The sequence below is a fragment of the Prinia subflava genome, chromosome 3, assembly GCF_021018805.1.
Source record: "Prinia subflava isolate CZ2003 ecotype Zambia chromosome 3, Cam_Psub_1.2, whole genome shotgun sequence".
NCBI lineage: Eukaryota > Metazoa > Chordata > Aves > Passeriformes > Cisticolidae > Prinia > Prinia subflava.
Window position 1 is genome coordinate 105,531,517 of NC_086249.1, and position 24,265 is coordinate 105,555,781.

At 44.9% G+C, this 24,265-nt stretch overlaps 2 protein-coding genes across 2 annotated transcripts in view; one reads left to right on the top strand and one right to left on the bottom strand.

The window, feature by feature from the left end:
• The window catches only part of HLCS (holocarboxylase synthetase), a 115,643-nt gene extending 97,221 nt beyond the window's left edge, over window positions 1-18,422 (top strand). Inside the window, exons 7-11 of the mRNA XM_063393216.1 lie at window positions 4,411-4,478; window positions 5,541-5,701; window positions 9,305-9,419; window positions 13,245-13,458; window positions 14,762-18,422. Of these exons, the coding sequence (XP_063249286.1) occupies window positions 4,411-4,478; window positions 5,541-5,701; window positions 9,305-9,419; window positions 13,245-13,458; window positions 14,762-14,930 (727 nt within the window). The 3' untranslated portion in view covers window positions 14,931-18,422. The remainder of the gene's footprint in view (window positions 1-4,410; window positions 4,479-5,540; window positions 5,702-9,304; window positions 9,420-13,244; window positions 13,459-14,761) is intronic.
• A 983-nt stretch (window positions 18,423-19,405) lies between these two features.
• Window positions 19,406-24,265, bottom strand: part of SIM2 (SIM bHLH transcription factor 2) — a 58,908-nt gene continuing 54,048 nt past the window's right edge. The window contains exon 11 of the mRNA XM_063393217.1: window positions 19,406-22,985. Within this exon, the coding sequence (XP_063249287.1) occupies window positions 22,288-22,985 (698 nt within the window). The 3' untranslated portion in view covers window positions 19,406-22,287. The remainder of the gene's footprint in view (window positions 22,986-24,265) is intronic.

Genomic DNA, 24,265 nt, shown 5'->3' on the forward strand with positions numbered 1-24,265 from the left:
TTTCCATCTTTTTTGTCCATTCTTTTACGCTCTTGGATTCCCTTTTCAGCCAAGGCAGACTCTGTTCACGTCCTTACTTTCCTCAGGATTGTGACAGGGTTATTTTGTGGGAGGACTTTGGAAAGACCAAACCTTTTGAGCTCTTTTGCCCTTCAGAGATGCCACCCATAAGATCCCATCCAGCAGGTGCCTGAATAAACTGAACCCAGGTTTGTTCCTCCTCAGGGCTTTCCCACATTCCCTGATTTGGTGGCTTTTACCAGAGTCCCAGTGTGGTGTCACTCACAGAAACTGCTGCTCTGGGGTCAATAACAATCAACATTATTTGATAGAATCATAGAATTCTTTTTTGGGTTGGAAGGGGCATCAAAGATTGTCCAATTCCACCTCCTGCCATGGGTAAGGACACCTTCCACTGCTCCAGCCTGGCCTTGGACACTTCCAGGGATCCAGGGGCAGCCCCAGCTGCTCTGGGAATTCTTTCCAGGGCCTCCCCACCCTCCCAGGGAAGGATTTTATCCCAATATCTAATCCAAACCTACTCTCAGTCATGGTGGCCTCTCCTCTAACTGTGGCCCACCAACCTAAATAATTTTGGAATTCTTTGATTTGACTAAAATTTAAAGGGTTTTGATGGGGTTGGTTTTCATTTTGGGGGTTTTTTTGTGTGTTTCTTTTACAATACTCTCTAAACAACCTATTTAAGAGTGAGATTTTCAGGCAAGGAGCTTGAAGGGAAAGGACAAATGTGGCCATAACTCTTGTGCCCAGGTATTTTAACATCTGGAATGCACTGCTGGCTGTGGTAATGCCTCTGCAATACTGTAACACAGCAGGATGCTTTAATGAGAGTTTCAACCCTAAACCCACGACATCAATGAAATTTATAGTTGATAACATTATTCAAAGGTGGTTTTGGGGGTTTCAGTTCCCATTTTATGTTCATGTGGGATGAAAAATCGTTGTGTTGGCAAGCCAGAGTCCTCTTTACACTTGGAATTTCTGTAAAATAATTAAATATTTTTTATTACTCTTGACAGTGCTCTTAGTATGCACTACAGGGGGGAGAGGAGGGTATTTGTGTAAAAAACTGTGCTAGAACCTCTCTCTTACTATTTCAGCTTTAATATTGTTGAATGCCAACAGTGCCTTGCTCACATTTTGGAAAATACCACAAAAATGTTCAAAAAAAGGAAAAATTTACATAAAATTCCAGTGATCACATAGATGCCATCTGATATTCTTCTTGATGGGTAAATTTAGCTTCAGACATTTTGTGTTTCTATAATCTTGTATCTCATTGTGGTCTATGGAATTAACACACAGAGCAAGCTGGTTAAAGAGCACAAAAAAAAAAAAGAGAATGGAGAATTTCTTGAAGGAAAAAATTTTGGGAGTGGGGAGAGCAATGTGGTGAGCACTGTGATTAAGCCACTCTGCAGAAAAACAAAATTGTGAAGTCTGCAACTGATTAAGTTGAAAGAAAAGAAGGGAAGTCAATATGTAAAAAAGTGCACGTACAGTTAATCTTTCTGGTAAGGAAAATCCAAGTTGTTTCTCTCAGAAGGAGAAAAAAAACCCCTCACCAAACGAACAAGCACACACCATGTACAGAGCTCTGAAGCTGGGGGAAGGCAGGCAGGAGGCTGTGTGGAGATTTTTATTATCACTGGCTTCATGTTAATTCCAGCACAATCTCAGGAAGCTGTAAAAATCAATCTGTGTGTCTCTTGTCTGTCAGCCTGGGAATTAAAAACTTCCCCACGTTGTGTCCTTTAAAGAATTTCTTTGTGACCCTTCAAAGTGCAACCTCAGTCTCCCCATGTAATAAGTTGTTACCTGCTGCCAAGCCTCCAAGAGCTGCATCCTCTGTTCCCCTAAATTGTATCTCTTTGAAGAAGCCTGTGTTTTGCATTCCTAATTAACTTTTTTTCCTGCTCTGTTTATTTTCCTCCCCTCATGGCAGCACATGATTTTTTTTTCTGGTTTTCTTTTTTTTTAATTTATTCTTTTTTTTGTTATTTAAAAACAGATAAATGGATGGAGAAGCAGCAGCAATTAGCGTGTTTCAGCAAAGCCTGTAATCTCTTCCTAACTGTGTGTCCAAGTTGAAATTAGGTTTTGATGTTGCAGAAGGATGGACTTGGTGTTGTAATCAGGCTGCTGCCAGAGACAGGGATGAAACCTCCTGAGCTTTGGGGGGTTTCCCCCTGAGGGGCTGGAGCGTGGCCAGGGCAGGGAATGGAGCTGGGAGGGGGCTGGAGAATTCCTGAGGGAGCTGGGAAGGGGCTGGAGAATTCCTGAGGGAGCTGGGAAGGGGCAGGAGAATTCCTGAGGGAGCTGGGAAGGAGCTGAGGCTGGAGAAAAGGAGGCTCAGGGGGACCTTGTGGCTGTGCACAAGTCCCTGACAGGAGGGGCAGGGAAAGGAGGAGAGGAAATGGCCTCAAATTGCACCAGGGGAGGCTCAGCCTGGAGATTGGAAAGGAAATTTCCCTGGCAGAGTGGTCAGGCCTTGGGCTGAGCTGCCCAGGGAGGTTTGCAGTCACTGTCTGTGGGAGTGCTCAGGAGGAGTCTGGAGGTGGCCCTTGGGGACAGGGTTTGGGGTGGTGTTGGTGGGGCTGGGGTGATCCTGGAGGGCTCTTCCCACCTTGGTGATTCTGGGATTTAGTGTCAAGAAGTAAAATTCACTGCCAAAGGTGGTAGATAGGTGGGCCTGGTCTCAGCAGGTGATGCACAATGTCCAGAGGAGACAATTACCAGGGTGTGTTTCATGGAAGGTGATTGACAAAGAGATTTTCTGCCTGTTGGCCTTCGATGCCATCTCCATGACTCGGGAATAATGTGGGAAAACACTGTGGGGCCTGGTGGGGCTCCTGCTGGTTTGTGTGTCTGGATCATCTTCAAGGTCCCTTCAACCCAAACCATTCCAGAACTCTGTGATTTGTAATTAACGAAGGCGTTTGTGATCCAGACTTTGCGTGGGCTTTCCAAGAACCTCATCATGAAAGTGGAATCACAAAATCACAGAGAATCACAGAATCACTGGGTTGGAAAAGACCTCCAAGATCATCGAGTCCAACCCAGCCCCAACACCTCAATTTAACCACAGCACCCAGTGCCACATCCAGTCTTATTTTAAACACACCCAGGGATGGTGACTCCAGCACCTCCCTGGGCAGATAATTCCAAAACTTTATCACTCTTCCCATAAAAAACCTTTTCCTAACATCCAACCTAAACTGAGTTTAGGCATTTCAAAGATACTCTGAATTCTCTGGGTTTCTTGCGTTTTGGTGCTGCTGATGTCCCGTGGAGCAGGAGCAAGGAACAGTTCCTGTCTTGTCACCAGCACAGGGACATTGTGTCTGTGGGACCCTCACAGCTCCTCCTCACTGCTCCTGCACCCCCTGAGCTGCAGAGCTTGAAGCAGCTCCCAGAGCCAGCTGAAATGCAGGGGGGTCATTGTGAATGGGACTTTTTTCTGTGATTTGGGCTGCCCTCACCCCCGAGACAAGATTGCTTTTATAGGAATGAACAGCATCGTGTTTGTGCCTGTGGGAGAAGCAGATCTGTGGGCTGGACATCGCTTTCTGGGCTTAACCTCACAGGCAACATCTTGAATATGTTTTATCTCTTAAATAACTCCTGAAAACGTGAAATGGAGGAGGATCGTGGTACAATTCAGATCTCTTTAAAAGTGCCTTGAACAAAGTTCTCACAGTAGGGTTTTTTCTTCTTTTCTTTTTTTTTTTTAAGTGTAGCATTGGCTCATTTGGTGGTGTTAAAGTGCACTTTCTACTTATCCCCAGAGGAAAGTTAGTATTCTTTTAAGTGAAACTATTTTAAAAGCAGAACACAAGCCTAAAATAAGCCAGTGTTCTCTAGAGCTCTCAGAAGGTGTAGATTTATTTACTGTAGTTAAATCATAATTAGTTCTCAGGGGATAGTGTATCTTTTAAACTGCTTTATTGCCACCATATTGGTTTTCTAAATAATCAGAAACTGCTGCTCTTATATTTTGTAGTATGAGCAAAAATTCGCTGTAAGTAGAAACAAATGTTTAGAATTGCTGGTTGTCACTTGCTGAAGATGGGGACACCAAAAAAAGGAGCACTTGAGGAAAAAGTGAAGAAATACAAAACCTGTGTTATCAGAACTTAAATGTGTGGCTCTGACTTGTTTCAGCCCAACAGATAAAATAATGTTTCACATTATGGTTTTTCAGCCAATCATTTTTTAATATTCTAATGGGTTTGGATCAGGACTAAATGGTAACTGAAAAAAAAAAATTGCTGGTGCAACGTTAACATAAAATATTACCTGATATTTAAGCCTTGATTTTCATGAATGTGGCTTAGTGTTGCAGCTGATAAGCATGTGGGGTTTTTGGTTTTTTTCCCTAATTGGCAGGTTAATGTTCGAGTTGCCTGAGGAGATGGGTTTAATAGCAGTGGCTGGTCGACAAACACAAGGGAAAGGTGAGTAAATCTCCTTATTTTACTAATAAATGTGTGTTAAATACACGAAGTAGGACATTTTAAGATGCATTAGGAGCATTTTTGATGATATAATCCATAAAATAAGCCTGTCCTCGTCCCCTCCCGCTCAAACTGCGGATTCAAACTGAAAACCCAGAAGTTAATAAGAGACCAAAGTAAACATTTTCAGGATGTTTGGTGGCTTTTGCAGAAATGATTTAGTGGTCTCCTGGTTCCTGCCAAAAAGGTTTGGCCAGTCATGAGAACTGCCATCACCACAGCCAGTGTAACACAAGTCAGAGCTCCAAATCCAGCCTGGAACTGGGTTAACTGGACTTGCTCTGGGATTGAGGCTGCACGACCTGCCCAGGCAGATCAACGTAAGCAAGTCGTGTTTCTTGCCCAGAAAAATGCTGGCACTTCTCTGAAAGCCACATTTATCCTGCTGGAAGAGCGGGGTGTGTGGCCCAGGGAGCTTTTCCAAGCTCAGATCCATGGAAAGATGATTCCCTGGCTTTCAGTGCAGGGTGGTTCAGAGCTTGGATGCGTTTCTGGGTGCACACAGAGCATCTCCACAAATGCTCCTCCACTTGAACAAAGCAAGAGCTTTTTAAATGTGTCTGCTAGCAGGGACCAGGAAAATCCTGGGAGCAGGGGATTTAGGATATGCTGGGAAATTGAGCAGCAGTTTGTACTTCAGAACCTCAGAACAGGCTTGCAGAATGGCCTGAGCTGGAAGGGACCTTAAAGATCATCTTGTTCCACCCCCTGCCACACCTTCCACAAAACCAGGTTGCTCAGAGCCCCATCCAGCCTGGCCTTGAACACTTACTGGGATGGGAATATTAAAACAATTCCTTTTTTTTTTTTTGAAGGAAAAGATTTGCACTTTAACCCTTTTTCTTTCAAAATTAGTTTGGAAACTTCATTAAAGGACTTTTGGTACATTCTCAGATGGATACCTTTGACTCTTTCTCTTTAGTTGTTATCTACATGCACAAAGTGATCTTTTTTATAAATATTCTCTTGAGGTTAGTTACCCTTTTTCCTCTCCCTGCCCAGGTCGTGGTGGAAACGTTTGGCTCAGCCCCGTGGGCTGTGCCCTGTGCACTCTGCACATCTCCATCCCTCTACATTCCAACCTCGGCCAGAGAATTCCTTTTATCCAGCACCTGGTGTCCTTGGCAGTGGTAGAGGCAGTCAGATCCATACCAGGATATGAGGTACGTCCTTCTAATTCAGCTCAAAATTCCTGCTTTCATTTCCATTCAATTCAGGGTTTAGCTGTGTCTTTTCTGTGCAGAATGGCTGAATGCATCATTCAGTTCCTCAGCACTAAGGAGAACCTAAAGTTAAGCTTCCTAATGTTTGATTATTGATATGTTTGAAGAAATCCAATATCTGTAGGATGAATGTTCTTTTAGTGAGCTGATCAAATGCACTACACTCATTTCACTCTTAATCTTCTGAAACTTAAGCCTCAATCCTCAGCAGTAAAGAAAAAGTCAATTTTGTTTGCCCAACAATGGAGTTGATTTGTTTTGATTTTGAAGGAGAATAAGGAGGAGGGAAAAATGAGTAAAACTGACAAATCCTTTTCTGCTTTTTTGTTGCTGCTGTTTCAGTGGTCACTTTATCCCTTTTAAAGGATTTTTCCAACCCTTGTTTAAGGTTGAAAACTGATTTCTAAAGCAAGAACTGAGGAGAATTGCTCTCAGGAGGGAATCAAGTGTCCTGTCATCAGTATTAAAATGAAGAACCAGTCTTCTTTATCACCTCATATATCTCCTTTTTAATGTTACCATTTCCTAATATTTGCTAACTATAAAACTTTGGTATTTTACAGAGGTAGTTAACTAAAGCATATGTTTCCTATATTACAGAAAATCAATGACTTATACACATTTACACATGAACTTTATTATAGTGGCACCCAGTAGCTTTGCTGGAGTTTAGGGTCTGTCAGCCTTTCTATTAAAACCTTCTAAATTCAGTGCTTCATAACCTGACTGGAAAAACAAAATGCTTCAGGCTAAAATTTGCAATGTAAAATATTTGGCTGGAGTGGATAATTTGACCACTTAAAAATGAAGGCACAAGAGTTAGTTTTATAAAATACAGGGATGACTGGGGAAGGAGCTGATTTATGAATGGGGGTGGTTTTGCTTCTGTGTGCCTGCCCTGCTGTGGCATTTTTAAATTTTATTCCGTTCAAGAGGAAGAAGGTGACTGAAGTACCAAATACTGATGTAAAAAATGTGGATCAATAATGTGTGTACTGTTCTGAGCATTTGGACAGTAAAGAGCTCTCAGTGACCAGGACAGATCTGAGGGGATATTACCCTTGGCAGGGGGGAAAACAGAGTGAGGGGTCTGGACTCAAATATTACAGCAAGAAAATTGAAAAGTTTATCAAAAACATCAGTGCTTGAACTCCCCTTTAGACTCAAGTACTGCAAGGCCTTTCTTGATGTCACCTTTGTTGGTGTCACACCAACTGCAGCAGCCACAAACAGTGGGATAATCTCAGAGTCATGGAATCGTGGAGAGGTTTGGGCTGGGAGGGAACTGGAACAACATTCCCAACCCCTGCCATGGCAGGGACACCTCCCACTGTCCCAGGGACACCTCCCACTGTCCCAGGGACACCTCCCACTGTCCCAGGCTGCTCCAGCCCCAGTGTCCAGCCTGGCCTTGGGCACTGCCAGGGATGCAGGGGCAGCCACAGCTGCTCTGGGCACCCTGTGCCAGGGCCTGCCCACCCTGCCAGGGAACAATTCCTGATTCCCAAGAGCCCATCCAGCCCTGCCCTCTGGCACTGGGAGCCATTCCCTGGCTCCTGTCCCTGCAGCCCTTGGCAATTGTCTCTCTGCAGCTTTCCTGGGGCTCCTTCAGGCCCTGCAAGGCCACCCTGAGCTCAGCCCAGAGCTTCTCCTGCCCAGGCTGAGCAATGCCAGCTGTGCCAGCCTTTCCTGCCAGCAGAGCTGCTCCAGCCTCTGCCCCTCTGGGCTGGTTCCAGAAGTTCCATGTCCCAGTTTGTCATCCAGTCATTGTTTTTAGGATGGCCACAGTCCCTCTGGGCTGGTTCCAGAAGTTCCATGTCCCAGTTTGTCATCCAGTCATTGTTTTTAGGATAGCCACAGTTACCGGCTCTGCTGAACCAGCAGCAGCTGAGGCCTTTGGTGTGGCTCCTGCCAGAGCAGCTCCGAGGGCTCAGCTGGAAGTTCCCTTGTCAGGTGTTAATGCTGAGGATGCAAACGGACTTTAAATCAAGAGGATGCTTTGCTGTCCCATTCTGGGAACAGCAGAGGACAGGGAGGACAAGACCAAGCTCCATTTCCAGCGTGTTTTGTGACATTTTCTGTGCTACCTGGCGAATCCGCTCCATGGCAAAGTCACCAGGACACCCAGCTGCCTCAGCTGTTCTTGTTGTCACTTCAGTCACAGAGCTGCTGCCTGGTGTCCTCCAGATGTGTGTTTCCCCCTTTGGAAGCCCTTTCATCACTGATGACACCACCACACCTCCTGTGTCTCCAGATTCTCCCACAAACCTCCCCCAGTGCCAGGAGCCGCGTTCTTTTCTGTAACGAACACGAGTTGGTGCTGCTTTCCCTCAGAGTGCTTTGATAGCAAAATCAGGTAGTATTTCCTGTCAGTGGATGTGTCATGGACTCCTCCCTGGCCTTTAAATCTGTCAGGAAAGTAGACACAGGCCCAGGTGCAGCTTTCACACATCCTGTAAAGGGATTTCATCCCCTGCAGTGGGAGGGAATGCGACTCCTGGAGGCCTGGAGCACCTCCCATAATTTGCCCCTGGGGATGCAGCAGTGGTGGGCAGCCTTTCAAACTGCAGGAAGCACATTTGCTTTCTTTTTGTGTTTGAGTAGCCAGTGCAAAGTTCAGCTCAGCCCCTGCTTTCAACAAAAGCTGCTCTGTGGGGCTGGGGCGTTGTCACACGGCTCAGTTTGTGTTTCCAGAGAGCGGGGATGGCTTTAGGACATTTCTGGAGTATTGGTGTGCTTGGCAACTGGGATTTCTCCTGTCTGCTGAGTTTCCTTTCCGAAATTCAGGGTGTCACTGTCTCCTTGGCTGGTTCCTGCACGGTTCCTCAGGCAGGGTTGTTTTCTGTGGCACTTGTGGAGCACTTCAGTAGATTCTCATTACGAGGAGCAGCTGACAGCAGCACATTGAGTGTAGCAAAGACGTAGAGAAAATTCTCCTCCTCTGCCCTGCTCAGGTGAGAGCCCACCTGCAGAGCTGCCCCAGCCCTGGAATTCCCAGCCCAGGGAGGACGTGGAGCTGCTGGAGAGAGCCCAGAGGAGGCTCCAGGATGAGCAGAGGGCTGGAGCAGCTCTGCTGGCAGGAAAGGCTGGCACAGCTGGCATTGCTCAGCCTGGGCAGGAGAAGCTCTGGGCTGAGCTCAGGGTGGCCTTGCAGGGCCTGAAGGAGCCCCAGGAAAGCTGCAGAGAGACAATTGCCAAGGGCTGCAGGGACAGGAGGCAGGGAATGGCTCCCAGTGCCAGAGGGCAGGGCTGGATGGGCTCTTGGGAATCAGGAATTGTTCCCTGGCAGGGTGGGCAGGCCCTGGCACAGGGTGCCCAGAGCAGCTGTGGCTGCCCCTGCATCCCTGGCAGTGCCCAAGGCCAGGCTGGACACTGGGGCTGGAGCAGCCTGGGACAGTGGGAGGTGTCCCTGCCACGGCAGGGGTGGCACTGGATGGGCTTTAAGGTCTCTTCCACCCCAAACATTCCATGATTCTCTCTCAGAGAACAAACTGTGGAGAATGAGCCCTAAATGTCTCTCCATGCCTGCTTTTGTTTCCTTAGGACATCGAGCTGCGGGTGAAGTGGCCAAATGATATTTACTACAGTGACCTGATGAAGCTCGGTGGAGTTCTGGTAAACTCAACACTCCTTGAAACAACATTTCATGTTCTCATTGGTAAATGTCTATTTTGAAGCTTTTCTGTGCTGCTTTTTTTTATTTTTTCTGGAGTTTTTTGTTATCAGTGTCTGTATCAGTAAAAATGGCAACGACGAGAACAAGTAATGACAGCAGGCATAAGGGAATAAAGCACAACATTGTATCCAGAGGAAGCACAAAAAGTAAATGTTTTCATTCTTCTTAATAATTCCATATGCTTGACAAGTAAAACACAAATGCAAGCATCTGGATTGGTGTAGTAGAGTTCAAAGGAAGAGCATTACATGGGAGAGGGAAGTTGTCCTCTTGATTTATTGCAAAACCAGTGGAACATACTGGAGACTCCATCCTTTTTTTTTTTTGCCAATTTCTGTATTTTTTGTAACATGGCAAATAGTTAAATGAGGAACGTGTCTTTTAAATCAGAGGAAGAGCTACGTACTTCTGATGTTTTCATTTTTAAATTTTGAGATGTTTTTATCATCTCTCATAATCATCCTGCTGTTTGATAAGGAGATTTTTCCCCTCATCAGCATCATCCCAAATCTGCTTAGAAACCTGCCAGATTCTAGTTCCAAAAGTAATTGTCTCTGCTGTGTCTCAAAAATTGGAAGAAAATTCCTTAGCAAGTCTAAAAGGGTAAAGAAAAAGATGATATTTGGTACTTGAATGTGGCACAAATATCCTGCAAAGATGGAGTGGTCATGACATTGTTTCTGTCCAAGTTCTGTGATTTTAGAGGTGCAAGCAAGAAAAGAGTTGAAGAAGTCACCTCCTTCTGTGAAACAAGCCCAGCCATGACAATTTCTGTGCAATTTTATACTTTCATTAGTGAGTCATCGATGTGAGCAGAATGGAAATTGCACTGAAACTTCAGAAATCTCTCTGTGCCCCATCCAGCATTCACAGCTTCCATGTTTTCCTGCAGCCTGGTTAACACCAGGAAAGCAGAAATACACCCAAAGCAGTTCATTGTGTCAAGTGTCTCTTGAGCACTTCACATAATTTGGTTTGGACATTTAATTCTTACTCTAAACATCAAAATATCCCAATTCAAATTGAGACTTTCTGTATCCATTGTCTTTGATATCCATAGGAGTCATCTGGTAGGTCTGAGGAATAGATAAATGTCCATTTTCATCAGTCTGTTTCCACCTGGGAGATTTTAAAATTGACACTTCCTTGCTCCATGTGAATCCAAGGATCTTTTCCATCCTCCCAGAGCTGTGCTTCAGTGGGAGCCATGGAGGAGCCTCGTGACATTTCAGTTTTTGTTTTAGGAGTGATGGGATTCAGCTTCCCCCACAGGGATCCATCCCCCCTTTTCCAGAGTCATGCAGGATCCTTTCCTGGACAGAATCCCAGGATCCCTGAGGCTGGGAAAGCCCTCCCAGCCCAGGGAGTCCCACTGTGCCACCTTGTCCCCAGCCCAGAGCCCTGAGTGCCACGTCCAGGCACTGAACTGGCTCTTTCTATGACATTTCTAAGAATCTCCCATAAATGAGGATAATGATGAAAATCAAAGATCATTTTGTGATGTTTTTTGTCTTCTTTTTTTCATGTTAGAGCCAGGATTAATACACAGGAGTCGCAGTTTTGTGTTTGAGCTTGGTGTTTGTTAACTCTTATCTATCTCACAGTCTCATGAATTGTGAGTTCTAGCTAACAGGATAGAAAATGGAGGTGTCTCTAACTCTTTCCAAGGTTATTTAAGCATAAATTATCCAATAACGAGGTGACATCTGTATTATTTATACTTTTGACCACCCAAGGTCCACAATGCGGACCCAATTAGACAAAAATCCACCCCAAACCAAGAAGAAGAAGGTGAAGAAGAAGGACTTAGACAATGCCTTAAATCCTCCATATTGCCCCATATATATTACTGTATACTAAAACTTTAAATTCTACATTTTTCACCCTGTGAGATCACACAATTCTTTTCAAACTCCACACCCACAACCCCCACGCTATCACAATTTTGGAAGCCTGTTCCACCGCCTCAGGTCAATGCAGTGTTTGCTTGAGGGTCAGTGCCTGGCAGCACAGAAAGCCTAAAATTCTCATTTTCCAGAATTCCCACATCTTCACTGCTCCAAGAATGGGCTCAGGAGAATCAGATCAAGGACAAGCCTGGGTTTTCCCAGCTCGAGCCTTGCAGATGCCACACTTCACACCGAGGCTTTAAACACAGCCTGAAAAAAGGACAACCAGCAAAGCTTTTCTTTTTTTCCAGTCTGAGATTTAAAATGGAAGAACTTCACGGTGTTGGGGCTTGTGGAGGAGGAGTTGTGAGAAGAATATTCCCCATTAATGTGAGGGCCAGACTCGGAGCAGGCGGAGGAGCCAAGCCAAGTGGAATGCAGGGGACAGCCAGCGAGCGTGACCTGCGAGCGCTGCTCTGCCTCTGCTCAGGCACGGCCAGAACCTCGTGGCTCCTCCACTGGAACATCCATCAGCCACATCAGCACTGCAGGGCCACTGCTGAGCACTCCCTCCTCTCGTGGACACTGCAGGGATCCCCCACAGCCCTGAGCACCTCGGGGTTCTCAGATTTCCTGGCTGCCTTTTCTCCTTTGCTGTGTTCGTTCCCTGGTGTTGGGGTTTCAGCTGAGCTCCTCGTCCCGGGGTGGGTGATGTGTCCCAGTTTTTGGGTTGCTGAGCAGTGATTCTGAGGCTGCTGATGCACCCAAGGCCCTGTGACCCCTCAGTGGCCACTGAGTTCTCTTCCCTCTCACTGTTTGGAGTGCAAACAGCCGAATTGGGATTTGCTGGCACAGCTCGTTGCATTTTCCAGTTCATTTTCCTTTATCTCTTTCCAGTAACCCATTTCAGCTCATTTCCACAGGACTGGTGTGTTGGGATCACTGTGCCTCGTTGGTGTGCATTCCCTGCCTTGTTAAAAATCAAAAACTCCTTTTTGCTGAAGAGATCCTTCTCCTCAAAGCTAACACAAATTATGAATTAATCATAGCAAACTTAGAAATCAACCTGCACCTCCTTGCAGATGGAGCTGCATCATGTCCAAACCTGACTGACAGACGAGGTTTTATTCCAAATGTCTGAGGAAAGGAAAAAAAAACCCCAAATTATTAGGAGAAAAAAAATAAACAGGTAATACCATATACTTCTTTACATCCCTCGAAGCCTGTTTCAGCAGGCTGCAGAAAAGGCCCCAAGAGCCACATTTAAACAAGGGAGGCTTTCTGCCAACTCAGAATTTGGGAATTCCAGCTGCAGAAATCTCAGCGAGAGGCTTGAGGCTTCTAAAGGATGTGCTGTGGTGAGATAGATTAGGCAAACTGGAGTCTTGCTAAGCTCAAATCAAATCTTCTGGGCTTTCCCCAGCTAGCCAAACGAGGCTTATCAGCTGAGAGAAAAGTCTGGGTTTTTGGAAAGGACACTCAGCTCACTGCAGTGAACAGAAAGGTCTCGGAGTTAAATTTTAAACTGGGAAGTAAAACTCCATCTTAGGCTAGGATCAGTTGTTCTCTGAGTGGGCTGAGGACGTGCCAGCTTGCAGGGAGTAAAAGAACCTCTCACATGGATGGGTTTGGAACCAAGGTGCAGTTCATCCTCTCCCAACCCTCGCTGATGGGCTGGGCTGTGGCTGGAAGGCTCTGCTGGATTTGCCTTTAATTCTGAGGAGGCATTTTGAGGGCAAGCAGCAAAATCTGAGCTGAGAATTGTAATTACAGGAGCAAGAAGATTCAAAGGTGTGAGAGACTGAATGAGCCCAGCTTTGGGAGCCATCCTGAGGGATAAATTGTACGGAGCAGGTGGAGGAAGTGCTGGTAACAGAGTTTGCCTCTCTGATTTTGTCCTTCTCTTTGTCCCCTCCAGGCTTTGGCGTTAATGTGAGTAACAGCAACCCCACCATCTGCATCAACGACCTTATTGCAAAGTTTAACAGGGAGGAGGGCACAGAGCTGAGGCCTCTGAGTGCAGACTGCCTCATTGCAAGGACTGTCACTGTGCTGGAGAGGCTCATAGAGGTTTTTCAGGAGAAGGGACCCAACGGAGTTCTCCCCCAGTACTACAAGTATTGGGTACACAGGTAAGAGTGATGTTCTTCTCAAACTTCCTTTTAATAAAACTGGTGGGAGAGCTCATGGATACTTTGTCTTTTTCCACAGAATTCTCTTTAATATGAGTGAATAAATAATGCAAATGTAAAATGTAAAATATGCTCCTCCCAAGCAGGATGCACATTTTTAAGGGAGAGTTAAAGCAGCACATAATAAATCAGTGACTAGCATGAGTTAAAGAATGCTTCCAGGTATTTTACATGTATCATCTCCAAACAGAGGGATGTTTTGGAATTGGGAATGCTTTGGTTTGAGATGGATGAAGCTGCTGGACTTTTAGGGGGAAAAAACAATATAGACTGTTTGGATTAACTCCAACACCGCTCGTTCCACAAAAGGAAATTAAAGCAGGTAGAAAACGCTGTTGGAAGTCATTCTGTGTAAAGAACCAGTGAGGTGGGAAATAAAATATTCTGTTAGAGGGTGAAGCCTTTCCTGTGAGGGTGGGGAGGCCCTGGCACAGAGCAGCTGTGGCTGCCCCATCCCTGGAGTGCCCAAGGCCAGGTTGGGCAGGACTTGGAGCTCCCCAGGATAGTGGAAGGTGTTGGGGTTGGAATGGGATGATCTTTAAGGTCCTTCCAACCTAAACCATTTCATGATTCTGATGAGTCCTCTCAGGTGGTTTTGATGCCTTGGAGTGACTGCCTAGAACAGAGACAGGAGTAAGAGAATAAGAGTGGGAATTTATGAAAGCCCTTCCACAGACACACCTTGGGCAGTCAGAAGCCTCCAAGGCCACACCCAAGGTGGAAAATGGTCCCGAGTTTTTCAGACAATTAAAAGTTTGGAGGGGTTAATCCTCCAATTACAGCTTCAGGTAATGAAGTCACATTCCCCCAGTTTGCTCCCCCAAAGTCACTTTTGTTGATATTGTTCAGGGCCTGAGGCTGTAGGGTGCCCTTGGATTTCAGGCCTAGAGAGAGATTGTTTTGTGTGACCAAAGTGTGAAGACAATAACTAACACTTCATAAGGACTTGATTTCTTACCTTCTTTTCTTCATGCTAGAGCCAGGATTAATACACAGGAGTCGCAGTTTCGTGTTTGAACTCGGTGATTGTTAACTCTTATCTATCTCACAGTCTAAGGTGTTTGTAGTTATACACTAATGCAGTACAGGATTTGAAATACATAAAAGCTGAACAGGATTTGAAATACATAAAAGCTGAACAGGATTTGAAATACATAAAAGCTGAACAAGATTTGAAATACATAAAAGCTCCTGGGGCTCCGTTGCCAGTGTGCAGAGCTGCTGACAGCGTTCTCTCCCGCAGCGGGCAGCGCGTGCGGCTGGGCAGCGAGGACGGCGCGCCCGCCTGGATCGTGGGCATCGACGACTTCGGGTACCTGCAGGTGCACCAGGAGGGCAGCACCGTGCAGTCCGTGCACCCCGACGGCAACTCCTTCGACATGCTGAGGAACCTCATCGTCCCCAAGCACTGACAGCCCCCGCCGGCGCCACCTGAACCCGCTCACGGTGGCCAGGGGAGCTCAGAGTCTGATTTTTCCTGTGTGTTTGCCGTGGGTGGCTGCAGCAGCTGAAAGGAGGTGGTGATCTCACAGCTGAAGGCCTTTGTTCTTTTCATTAAATTTAGAACACGCCTCTGTTGCCGTTCTTTGTAAGGATCTGTTCTGTGCAAGGAGTCTGATTGCAAAGGAGTATTTGTGGTGAACAGACCTTTCTCTTCATTTACACCCTGTACTGGAGAGACTGAAGTGGCTCAATATTTTCCTTTTTTTGTTTCTGTGTGATCTAGCACAGTGCAGGACAATATTTACTTTTTTATCTTGTTTTTTTTTTTTTTTAAACTAAATTCTGTTTTTCTGTGTTGCCTGCACCAAAACCAGCTGGAACATCACATATTCCTGAACTGCTGGGATCACTGCTGAGCTTAATTCCAGGTCTAAGTGAAGACCCTTGCTGAGCTGGTTCTTCTCTTTGTACACCTCTACAATAATTCACCAACCCGTGCTTTGATCTCAGGTCTGCAACTCTTAGTGGCTGCCTTGACTTTTTGAGGGAGTATTCCATCAGCCCCTAGGAGCTGTGCTTGGTTATCCAAGTGATCTGCCCTCCTCAGTCAGCTGGATCTGAGTAAATCATCCCATTTCTCCTTTAAATCATTGCTTTCCAAGAGGTTTCAGCCCCTGGAAGAAAAACCCAGTGGAGCAGTGTCACAGCCAGCTTGTTGGAGAATCCCATCTCAGGGGATGGAGCCTCTAATTAATTTAGAATTTAGTGGTAATTCTGTCATGATCTCAATGAAGTGAAGCGGATAAATAAAGGGAATAAATCAAATCTCCTGCTGCAAACAGTGAAAAAGAGAAATTTCTCTTTTCCTTTTTTCACTCCAGTGAAAAAGAGAAATCACACCGTGTCCAAATCCTCCCCACAGCTCTGCTGTCACCCCCATCCCAGGCCAGGGGCTGGTTTTGCTGCTGAGCACTGAAAGCAAGAGCTTTAACACCTGCTGGCCTGACAGCAGCTCATTTTTGGGGCTGCAGCTCATTTCCAGGAGGGGGGACAGCCTGGGAATTCTCCTGGAGCAGCCACGGGGGAGCTTGGTGGGGTTTTCTCCCAAGGAGACTCGGCCACCCCAGCTCCCCAGACAATTCTGTGCCCACCAGGTTTGTCCCAGATGTGATGTGGCCACCTTCATTTCTCTTTTTTAATGGTGGATCAGCCAGATTGGTTTCCAGAAAGGAAACTGCTGTCTGCTAGCCAGAAATGGGGGTTTGGGTTAAAGTTCACCTCATAAACAACCCAAACATTTTAGATTGTTTCAGCTCCAAAGCCAAGAAGTCTTAAAACAAGGAAACTTGTCTGTAATGGTAATTTTGACCAATCCTCACATATTAGGGTTTAAGTGGTTTGGCAGCAAGAGCAGAAATTAAATTGTCCCTGTTAAATTTGGGATTTTATGCTCCATCTCACAGAAGATTTGTCCTGATTGTCCAAACCCTGCTGGGTGTTTTTTTCCCCCATGATCCAAATCCCATGAGGCTGCACCCCAGCATCTCCTAGAACTGCACACACACAGAGCTGCTAATTACCATAATTAAAATGATACACCAAATTTAGCTTTTTCTCACCAGATGCTTTCAAAACTGTGTTGGCCTGAGAACATTTGGCAGCTCCCTTTGATACCAAAATTCAATATTAATGCATGTTCTAATCAACTGAAACTCAAGCCTGGCTTAATAAAGCTTCAATAAAAAAGAAGAAACCATATATTTGTATCTAGATCTATTAAAAATGGGTGTGCACATGCACACTGACATCTTCCTGCTGCATCCTCATTTATTTTCTGCCTTTTCCTTCTCTGTAAACTGTGCTGCTGCAGGAGAGCAGAGCTCTGGTGCTGCTTTTCCAACCACTGAGTTTTACAAAGCTTCACCTGAACCCAGAATTTGTAGCTCAAGCTGTCTCAGCTTTAGGATTTGCCCATAGGAAGGATCTTTTAGGGTTTTGTTCCCGTTCCACACAGACTGGGAAGTGCCTGCAGGGATTGAACAACCAGGTTGTGCCTCAGGCTGGGGCTGGAGTGGCTTCCTTCAAACTTCTCTTAAAACTTCCTTCAGAATTCTCTTAAAACATCCTTAAAACTTCTCTTAAAACTTCCTTAAAACTTCCTTCACTGGGGACAAAAAAAGATGGGGACAAGGATAAAACATTGAAGTTTTGGTCTGTAAAGCTTCAGTGCCTGAGCAGCAGCAGAGGGATTTTTAGCAGCAAAATTCTGCAACATTTCCTGGTTGCTGTTGGTCCTTTTGTAGCTGCCTTGATGTTGAGCAGCTTCTTGAGCTGTCAGGTTATTCCCCAAATTTTTTGCATTGGGAAGAAGCTGAGGTGGAATTCCCTTGCCACAGGGGAGAGCTCCCCAAGCCTGGCTGTGCCACAGCACTTTGCCTTTTCAGTGGCCTCTGCTGGTGTCTCACACCTCCAGCCTGGCTTTGGATGAAGGATTTGTTGCTCTCTCTTCAGAAGAACAAGGAGAATTCCCGTGGGATGAGGAAGAGCTGGGTGAAATCCTTGTGGATGAGCCCTTGGAGAAGCCCCTGACTGTGTCAGGGAAGCACAGGAGTGACTCTGCTGAACGTGGCGTGCCCAGAAAGCCACAGCACTTCTGCAGGAAAATCCCTGTTTTTCCTGTTCCCCTGCGTGCCAGACAAATGGTGTGGGGTGGCCCTGGCTGTGGGCATGGAGAAATCCAGGAACAATGCACTGAAAAAGTTTCATTTCGTGCAGCTGTCTGGATTAGTAAAACACCTCTTCCATTGTGAGGCTGAGCTCATATCTTAAACTATTTTCTTGATGAAGTGCTTTCAAAAAAACCAATTTATTCCCATCTCCCTATTTCTGTGACTTCATTTTTTTTCTTTTTTTTCTTTTTTTCCTCCTGCTGGGCTCTGGTAGAACATTTCTCATGGTGAAAACATTTGTGGGGGTTGTTTATTGATAGGAAAACTTCTGGGTGTGTTGTGAGTCCAGGGTGGGTCGTGCCCAGTCAGCAACAAAGCTGCTTCCAAAGGTTTGAAAAAGTAATAATGTACTTCACATTTCAGAGGCCAGGCAGCACATCCTGCTGCTAGTAAAGCTTTTATAAGACTTCAGAGCTTTTTTTTTTTTAATATATATCCAACAAATCAAGGGCTATTACCTGGAAATAATATTAAAGCATTTAATTCTTTATGCTGCTGCTTCACTGTGCAAAACTTGGTTTCTTTGCTTTCTCTGGTTCAGCTGCATCAGCAGTCTGAAGAAAAAAAATCACTTTTTGCAACTCCTTTGGAGCTCTCTGTCATCAAAATATCTGTCGTGGGAAGGATTTGTGCAGGTTCCTGGGTTTGATAAAAACATTTGCATGTCTGAGTGGTGGTGGGGATGCACTGCCTTGATCAGACACCAAAGAAATTAAATCTGAGCCCAGGAAGGAGCAGAGGTCAAAAAATGATGAAGAAAAGAGAACTGCAGGGAGGAATTGTTGAGCATCTCATTAGTGATTCTGTGTTATTTGCGTTTGCCAAGTGTCTTCATTTGAAATGCAACGTGGCAAAAATACAATAAATTTTAAAAAAATCAATATTTGTTTTATAGTACATTAATTGTCAATTACAGAATGTGTCACAGTTGAAATAAATTTTCAAATATGCACCATTGCCCTTTGTAAAATACTTTGTTTTGTATTTAAACAAAAAAAGAGCAATTCAACTCAGTTTTCCTTTGGCTACAGGATTTTATTAACATTTTAACAGTTTTGTTTTACATAATAAATAAGCAAAAATGCTTTACATTTTCAGGGAATACATATATAATTCTGAGCATGAATAGGTTGGTTGGGTTGCGTGCTTCTTCACCTACACTTGCCAAATAGCTTTTATTTGCATCATATTTTAAAAAAAAAGCAAAATCTAAACTTCAGGAAAAAAAAAAATGGAATAGCAACATTTCCTCTGTGGCGTTTTGGAAGTGTGAAATGCTGAACAAAATGAATTTGTGTCCTGTCTTGAGATTTCTGGAGAAATCCTGGCAGATTTCCCATTCACTGGGACTTTCAGCGCTGAATTCCCCAATTTTGCACCTGCTGAGCTGAATTTCCTTCAATTCCCTTTTTCAAAGCACAGGGCACAGAGCCCTGGGGACAAATCTGTGCCTTTATCACCTGATTTTATTTCCATTGCACTGCTTCCAAAACCTGGAGACCTCAATATAAAATTCACTTTTCCAGCTTTCCCTTGGTCTGGTGGAAGATTCCCTGACTGGCAGGGGGTTGGAATGAGATCTTTAAAGTCCCTCCCCACCCAAATTCTCTGTGATTTTGGTAAAATATTCCCTCTTTCACTCTTTCTCCCATTTTCCATCATTTTCTTGCCAGGTCTGAACTGCCCTGAGAGTTAAAATCTTGTGAAGTCTCACGACAAAGGTGTGGCTCAAATACTAAAGAGAAATGAGATTATTTTTCATAATATATTTCCATTCACATTCCTCTTCAGTGCCATGATTTTTATTATTATTAAAACAATTTTTCATTATTAAAACACTGCCACAGTGATGGCAGTGCCCTGTTCTGCACTACGACTGTGCTGAGAGCATCTGTCATTTAACTGGCCAAAAATCCTGGTTTTCTCCCAATGTCATTTACTCCCAGATGGGAACACAGAATTGCTGTTTAAATCTTGGAGTAGTAGGGGGAAAAAAAATCCCTTCCCACATTTGCTTTTGCCATCTTTTGTGCACCTTCCCCTGCGTTATCAGCGGTGAGTTCATAATTGGTTCATTATTCCCGGGGAATAATGGGAAATTTCCTGTGCCTGGGCATCACCTCCCTTCAAACCCCTGGGTCAGGATGATGGAACACCTCCTCTGCTCGGGCTGGAGATGGGAATAACAAGGTGGAAAAATACCCAGCTGAATCCACGGTGGGGATTTTTTTCAAGCAAAGCCTGATTTTGGTGTTTTTCCAGCAAGCAGCGCTTCCAGGAACACCCAAATGCAGCAGTGCCACTAATGAGGGAGAAAGTGCAGCACGAGGGGCTGGGCATCAGGTTTCTTTTTAATGATGCCAACCGTGCCAGTGGCTCCTTTGCAGGACATGGGTTTGATTTAATTGAACAAAATTAACCCAAGAGTCTTGGCGTAATTATCTTTTCAGGAGTTGGGGTCGTTTCTGAGGAACAGGGGGCTGGGAGGGCTCAGAAGCCACTGGAAAAGCCACTGGTGTCTCCTGGCTTTGATTTATGGGGTCAGCGTGGTTGTAATCCACATTTCCAGCTCTTCTGGAGACTTGCCAGCTTCTGCAGCGTTAAACACACCGAGGTTACAGAGGGAGCGACTCCGTGGGATTGGTTCTGTGGTTGGCTTGTTTTGTAATCACTGATTTGGTACTTTTTTTGCCCATTTTGTTTAGCACAAAATGTATTTTTCATGGGATTGGAAAAGTTAACTGAGAGTGTTCGGTTCAAGTTCACTTCCAAGTCAACGTTAATTTGATAATAAAGCTTTGTTAAGCTTTAATAGGAAGCAGTGAAAAAAGAAATACTGAAAATTGTTTTCAAGCTTTTGTTTTCAAGTATTTTTGTGTACTCACAGCAATAAATATTCATACACAGAAGGAAATAACTTTATTACTGTACCCTAATGGAAAGTTCCCTGCCCATTTCAGGGGTTTGGAATGGGATGAGTTTTAAGGTCCCTCCCAACCCAAACCATTCCGGGATGAATTATTGCTGAGTTATAGAAAAGATGGAGAACGTGGAATTTTTAGGGCTGAGTATTGCATTGGGGTTTTTCTGACAAGGTGCAATCCACGAGCAAATGCTTTTTTCCATATTACACAAACCAGGTAAGAATTTTCTTCAAGAATTATGGAATGGTTTGGGTTGGAAGGAACCTTAAATCTCACCCTTAAGTTCCACCCCCTGCCATGGGAAGGGAACCCTTGTTCCAGGCTGCTCAAGGTTTTCAGAGAAATTCTCTTTAGAATCTGATGAGAGAAAGTTTGAAAAATTCCAGATTAGGCTTGGATTAGGATAAGAGATGGAGCTGAGTGGGATCTGCAGCCACATTTGTTGTTTAGGGAGTCTTTTGTTGTTTTTGTTGTTTTATCCACTCACAGTGTTTGGGGAAGTGGCTGAAAATCACCATGGGCTGTGTGTTGTCAATTAAACTCACACAGATCCATCCTCTGCAAAGAATTCAAAATAAAGGGCTGAAAAATCTATTCCTGGCTGGCTGGGCCGAATGTGAGTGTTTCAAATGTGCTTTTTGGGATTTGTGAGGTGCTCAAATCAGGGAATTCCAGCCCTGGCTTTGTGCTGACAACAGGATTTATGCTGGAGGAAGTTCAGCGTGTTAAGAGCTGGACCTTTCAAAGCTCACGGTTCTACTGGTAAGTTCAAAATAAGGCATAAATGTTCATTATTCTCTTGACTATAAAGAAAACATTTCTGGTGCTGTTATTAAGATGTATTTGTGACTGGCTGGGTTGAAAATCTGCACTGGCTTCCCCCAGAATACTCAGGGAAACACAGGATTTAGGAGTTTCCTTTTCTTATTTGTGGGGAATTAGTTCCTGCTCCATAATTTGTCCCAATTTGCCATGACAAGACCTGTAACCCTGCAATACCTATCTTTGTACCTATTAATTTGTCATATTGTCCCTTGTCAATATAAACGGTGGTGGCAACAATCTCAAAACACTGAAATCTGTGTTAAATAACTCAAATTTAGGGTTGATTTATTTAGTTTTAAAACTTTTTGGTAATTAATAAATAAGCTTTTTTTTTCATTTTGGGTAGGACAGCTGTGTTGTGGTTGCACAAAATCACCACTCTCTCAACAGGGTCCATTTGTCAGGGGGTTGGGTGGAGAGTGGATGCAAGGTTTCACACAATTTGCAAAAAAAAACCCTAAACTAGAACGCGTATTTTATGGTAACGATTAAAAAAAAGCCAAAACTTTGAGTTTATTTTAAGGAGGGGTCAAGGAAAAAAAAAATGTTCTTCATATAAACCTCTGCATATATCACCTTTTGCTGCACACTATAAAATAACAAAAATAAAGATCTGGAACTTGGCTTCTCCCTGGCACCAGAGCTTTATCCGGGACACCGAAGCACGGCAGGGGATGGAGGGGATTTTCCTGGGACTCACCAGCTTGTCCCTCACTGCCCTCCAGCTTTGCTCAGTAAACGTCACCGTGTTTCCTCATGCTTTTTTTTATTTTTAATTATTTTTTCCTCTTTTTTTTTTTTTGTTTCCAAATCATCCGCTCGGACTGGAACCCCGCCCGGTGCTGCCGTCACCTGCCGTTGGCGATGATGACGGAAGTCCCGATGTAGTGGGGCAGTGCAGAATCCTTGTGGCTCTCCGGGGAGGAGGCCGAGGAGGGGCTTTGGTTTCTGTAAACGAAGGCGTTGAGCTCCTCGGGCCCGTAGGGGTAACCCTCTCCCGCGTGTCCCGCGGCCGCGCAGGGCGAGGCCGGCAAGGCGCCGTGCTTGGCCAGCACGTGGTGGTAGTTGAGGAGCACGAAGGGCACCTGGCCTGATGGCCTGGCCTCGGCCGCCCGCTCGCCCTCGGCCTGCTGGGCTGGCTTGGCGCTCATCCTCTGGCCGCCCTCCGGCTCCTCGGGGCCGCCGTGCCCGAATTTGGGCTCTTTGACGCAAATCCTCCTGCCCTGCTCGTAGGCCGAGGGCACGGGCAGCAGGTGGCTCAGCTGTCCCACGGCCTTGGCCTGGCAGCACTCGGCTTTGGGCAGCAGGGAGCTGGGGAAGGAGGCCTCGTTGATGGCCATTTTTTCCTGCAGGTCTCTGTTGAAGGCCAGCTTGTTCTCCTCCTTGATGAGGTGGGCGGGGGGCTGCAGCCGGGGCTCGGCTCTGCTGTGTTTGAGGATGCCGCAGTCGTAGAGCTCCTCCTTGTACCTGCCGGGCACGGGCGCCGTGCAGCTGGGGAAGGCGTCGGACAGCGCGTCCTGGCTGTACCTCCTGTTGGGCAGCGGGACTGGCAGGGAAGAGAAAATGCGTTAATTACTGATAATGAGCCTCTGGAGTGATTGTAACTCTGTGACAGCGTTGTCATCGTTAAATCAGGGGAGTCAAACCACAGGAACGTTAGGAACTACAACCCGAAATCACAAAACCTTCCCCTTAAGTTAGCTCTTTTCAGAGATTTATCAAAGGGTTTGCTAAACTCTAGATAGCGTTGCCCCCTATCCATGATTCCATGATTAAAATAATTCCACTGTTTTAATCATACAATAATAAACAGAATAAACTGGATTTGTTCTCGCTGTCATTGTGGGAGTGCATTGGACACTTTTCCTCGCAAGGAGAACGTCCAGCTCTGAGGTTGGACTCAAAGATCTCCAAGGTCTTTTCCTTCCACAGAATTCTGTTGATTCAGTAATTCATGGTATTTTTGGGGGGTATATTTAACACTTAGATGAGATATTAGAAGGCGACATGTCATTATCTAATCAATGAAATCTCTTTGTGATACCCAGAGTGGGTTACATTAAAGACTTTCCTTTTTCTCTTTGAAAAGCTGACATCAGATATTAGAAACTTCTCTTGAAAAGCAACATAAACACCTCTTCAGCAATGCTGGATCTCTGCTTTTAAGATATTCCCACGTAATAAAGGTAGATAATGACAAAAATGCAAGCTACAACATTGAATAAGGGAGAAAAAATTGTGTATTTTTAGAGAATCAGAAGCCAGATACTTCATTTTTCAAGAGTATGAATCTAGGATGTCTATTCAGGCTTTTCCTCTAAAATACATTGGCCACTCTCACTCTTCTCCTCAGATTCTGCATGGGAACAGAACTCTTGAAGCAATTGGAGTCATTTTTACCATTTTCTGCTTGGCTGATAAAGCTTTTCCTTTCTGTACACTCCTGTCTCCAAGTGGTGAGAGGAAAGGCCCTCGGTTTTCTCCTGTACCATATGAGTAATCATTTTTTTGCACTCTCCTATGAACAGTTTGTGAGTTAAACAGCTCCTCCAAGGCACATTTGAAAACTTTATGTTAAAGGAAAAATGCCACACTGAGCAAATTTCTCAGGTTAGACCCAAACTCTTGTTTTGTGTGAGGTTCACTGGAAGCCCTGGACACTTAAGTGCCTTTTTTAAAATGGCTTTTCTGTTTTTCTAACAATTTTATTCAACATCTATTAAAGTTTTGGAGTTCCCCTCTATTGGTTGCTGATGTAACTATGCTCATTAATAATTAAATGTTCCCTGTGCTGTAATAGACTGGCAAAGCCTTCATGGATAACAG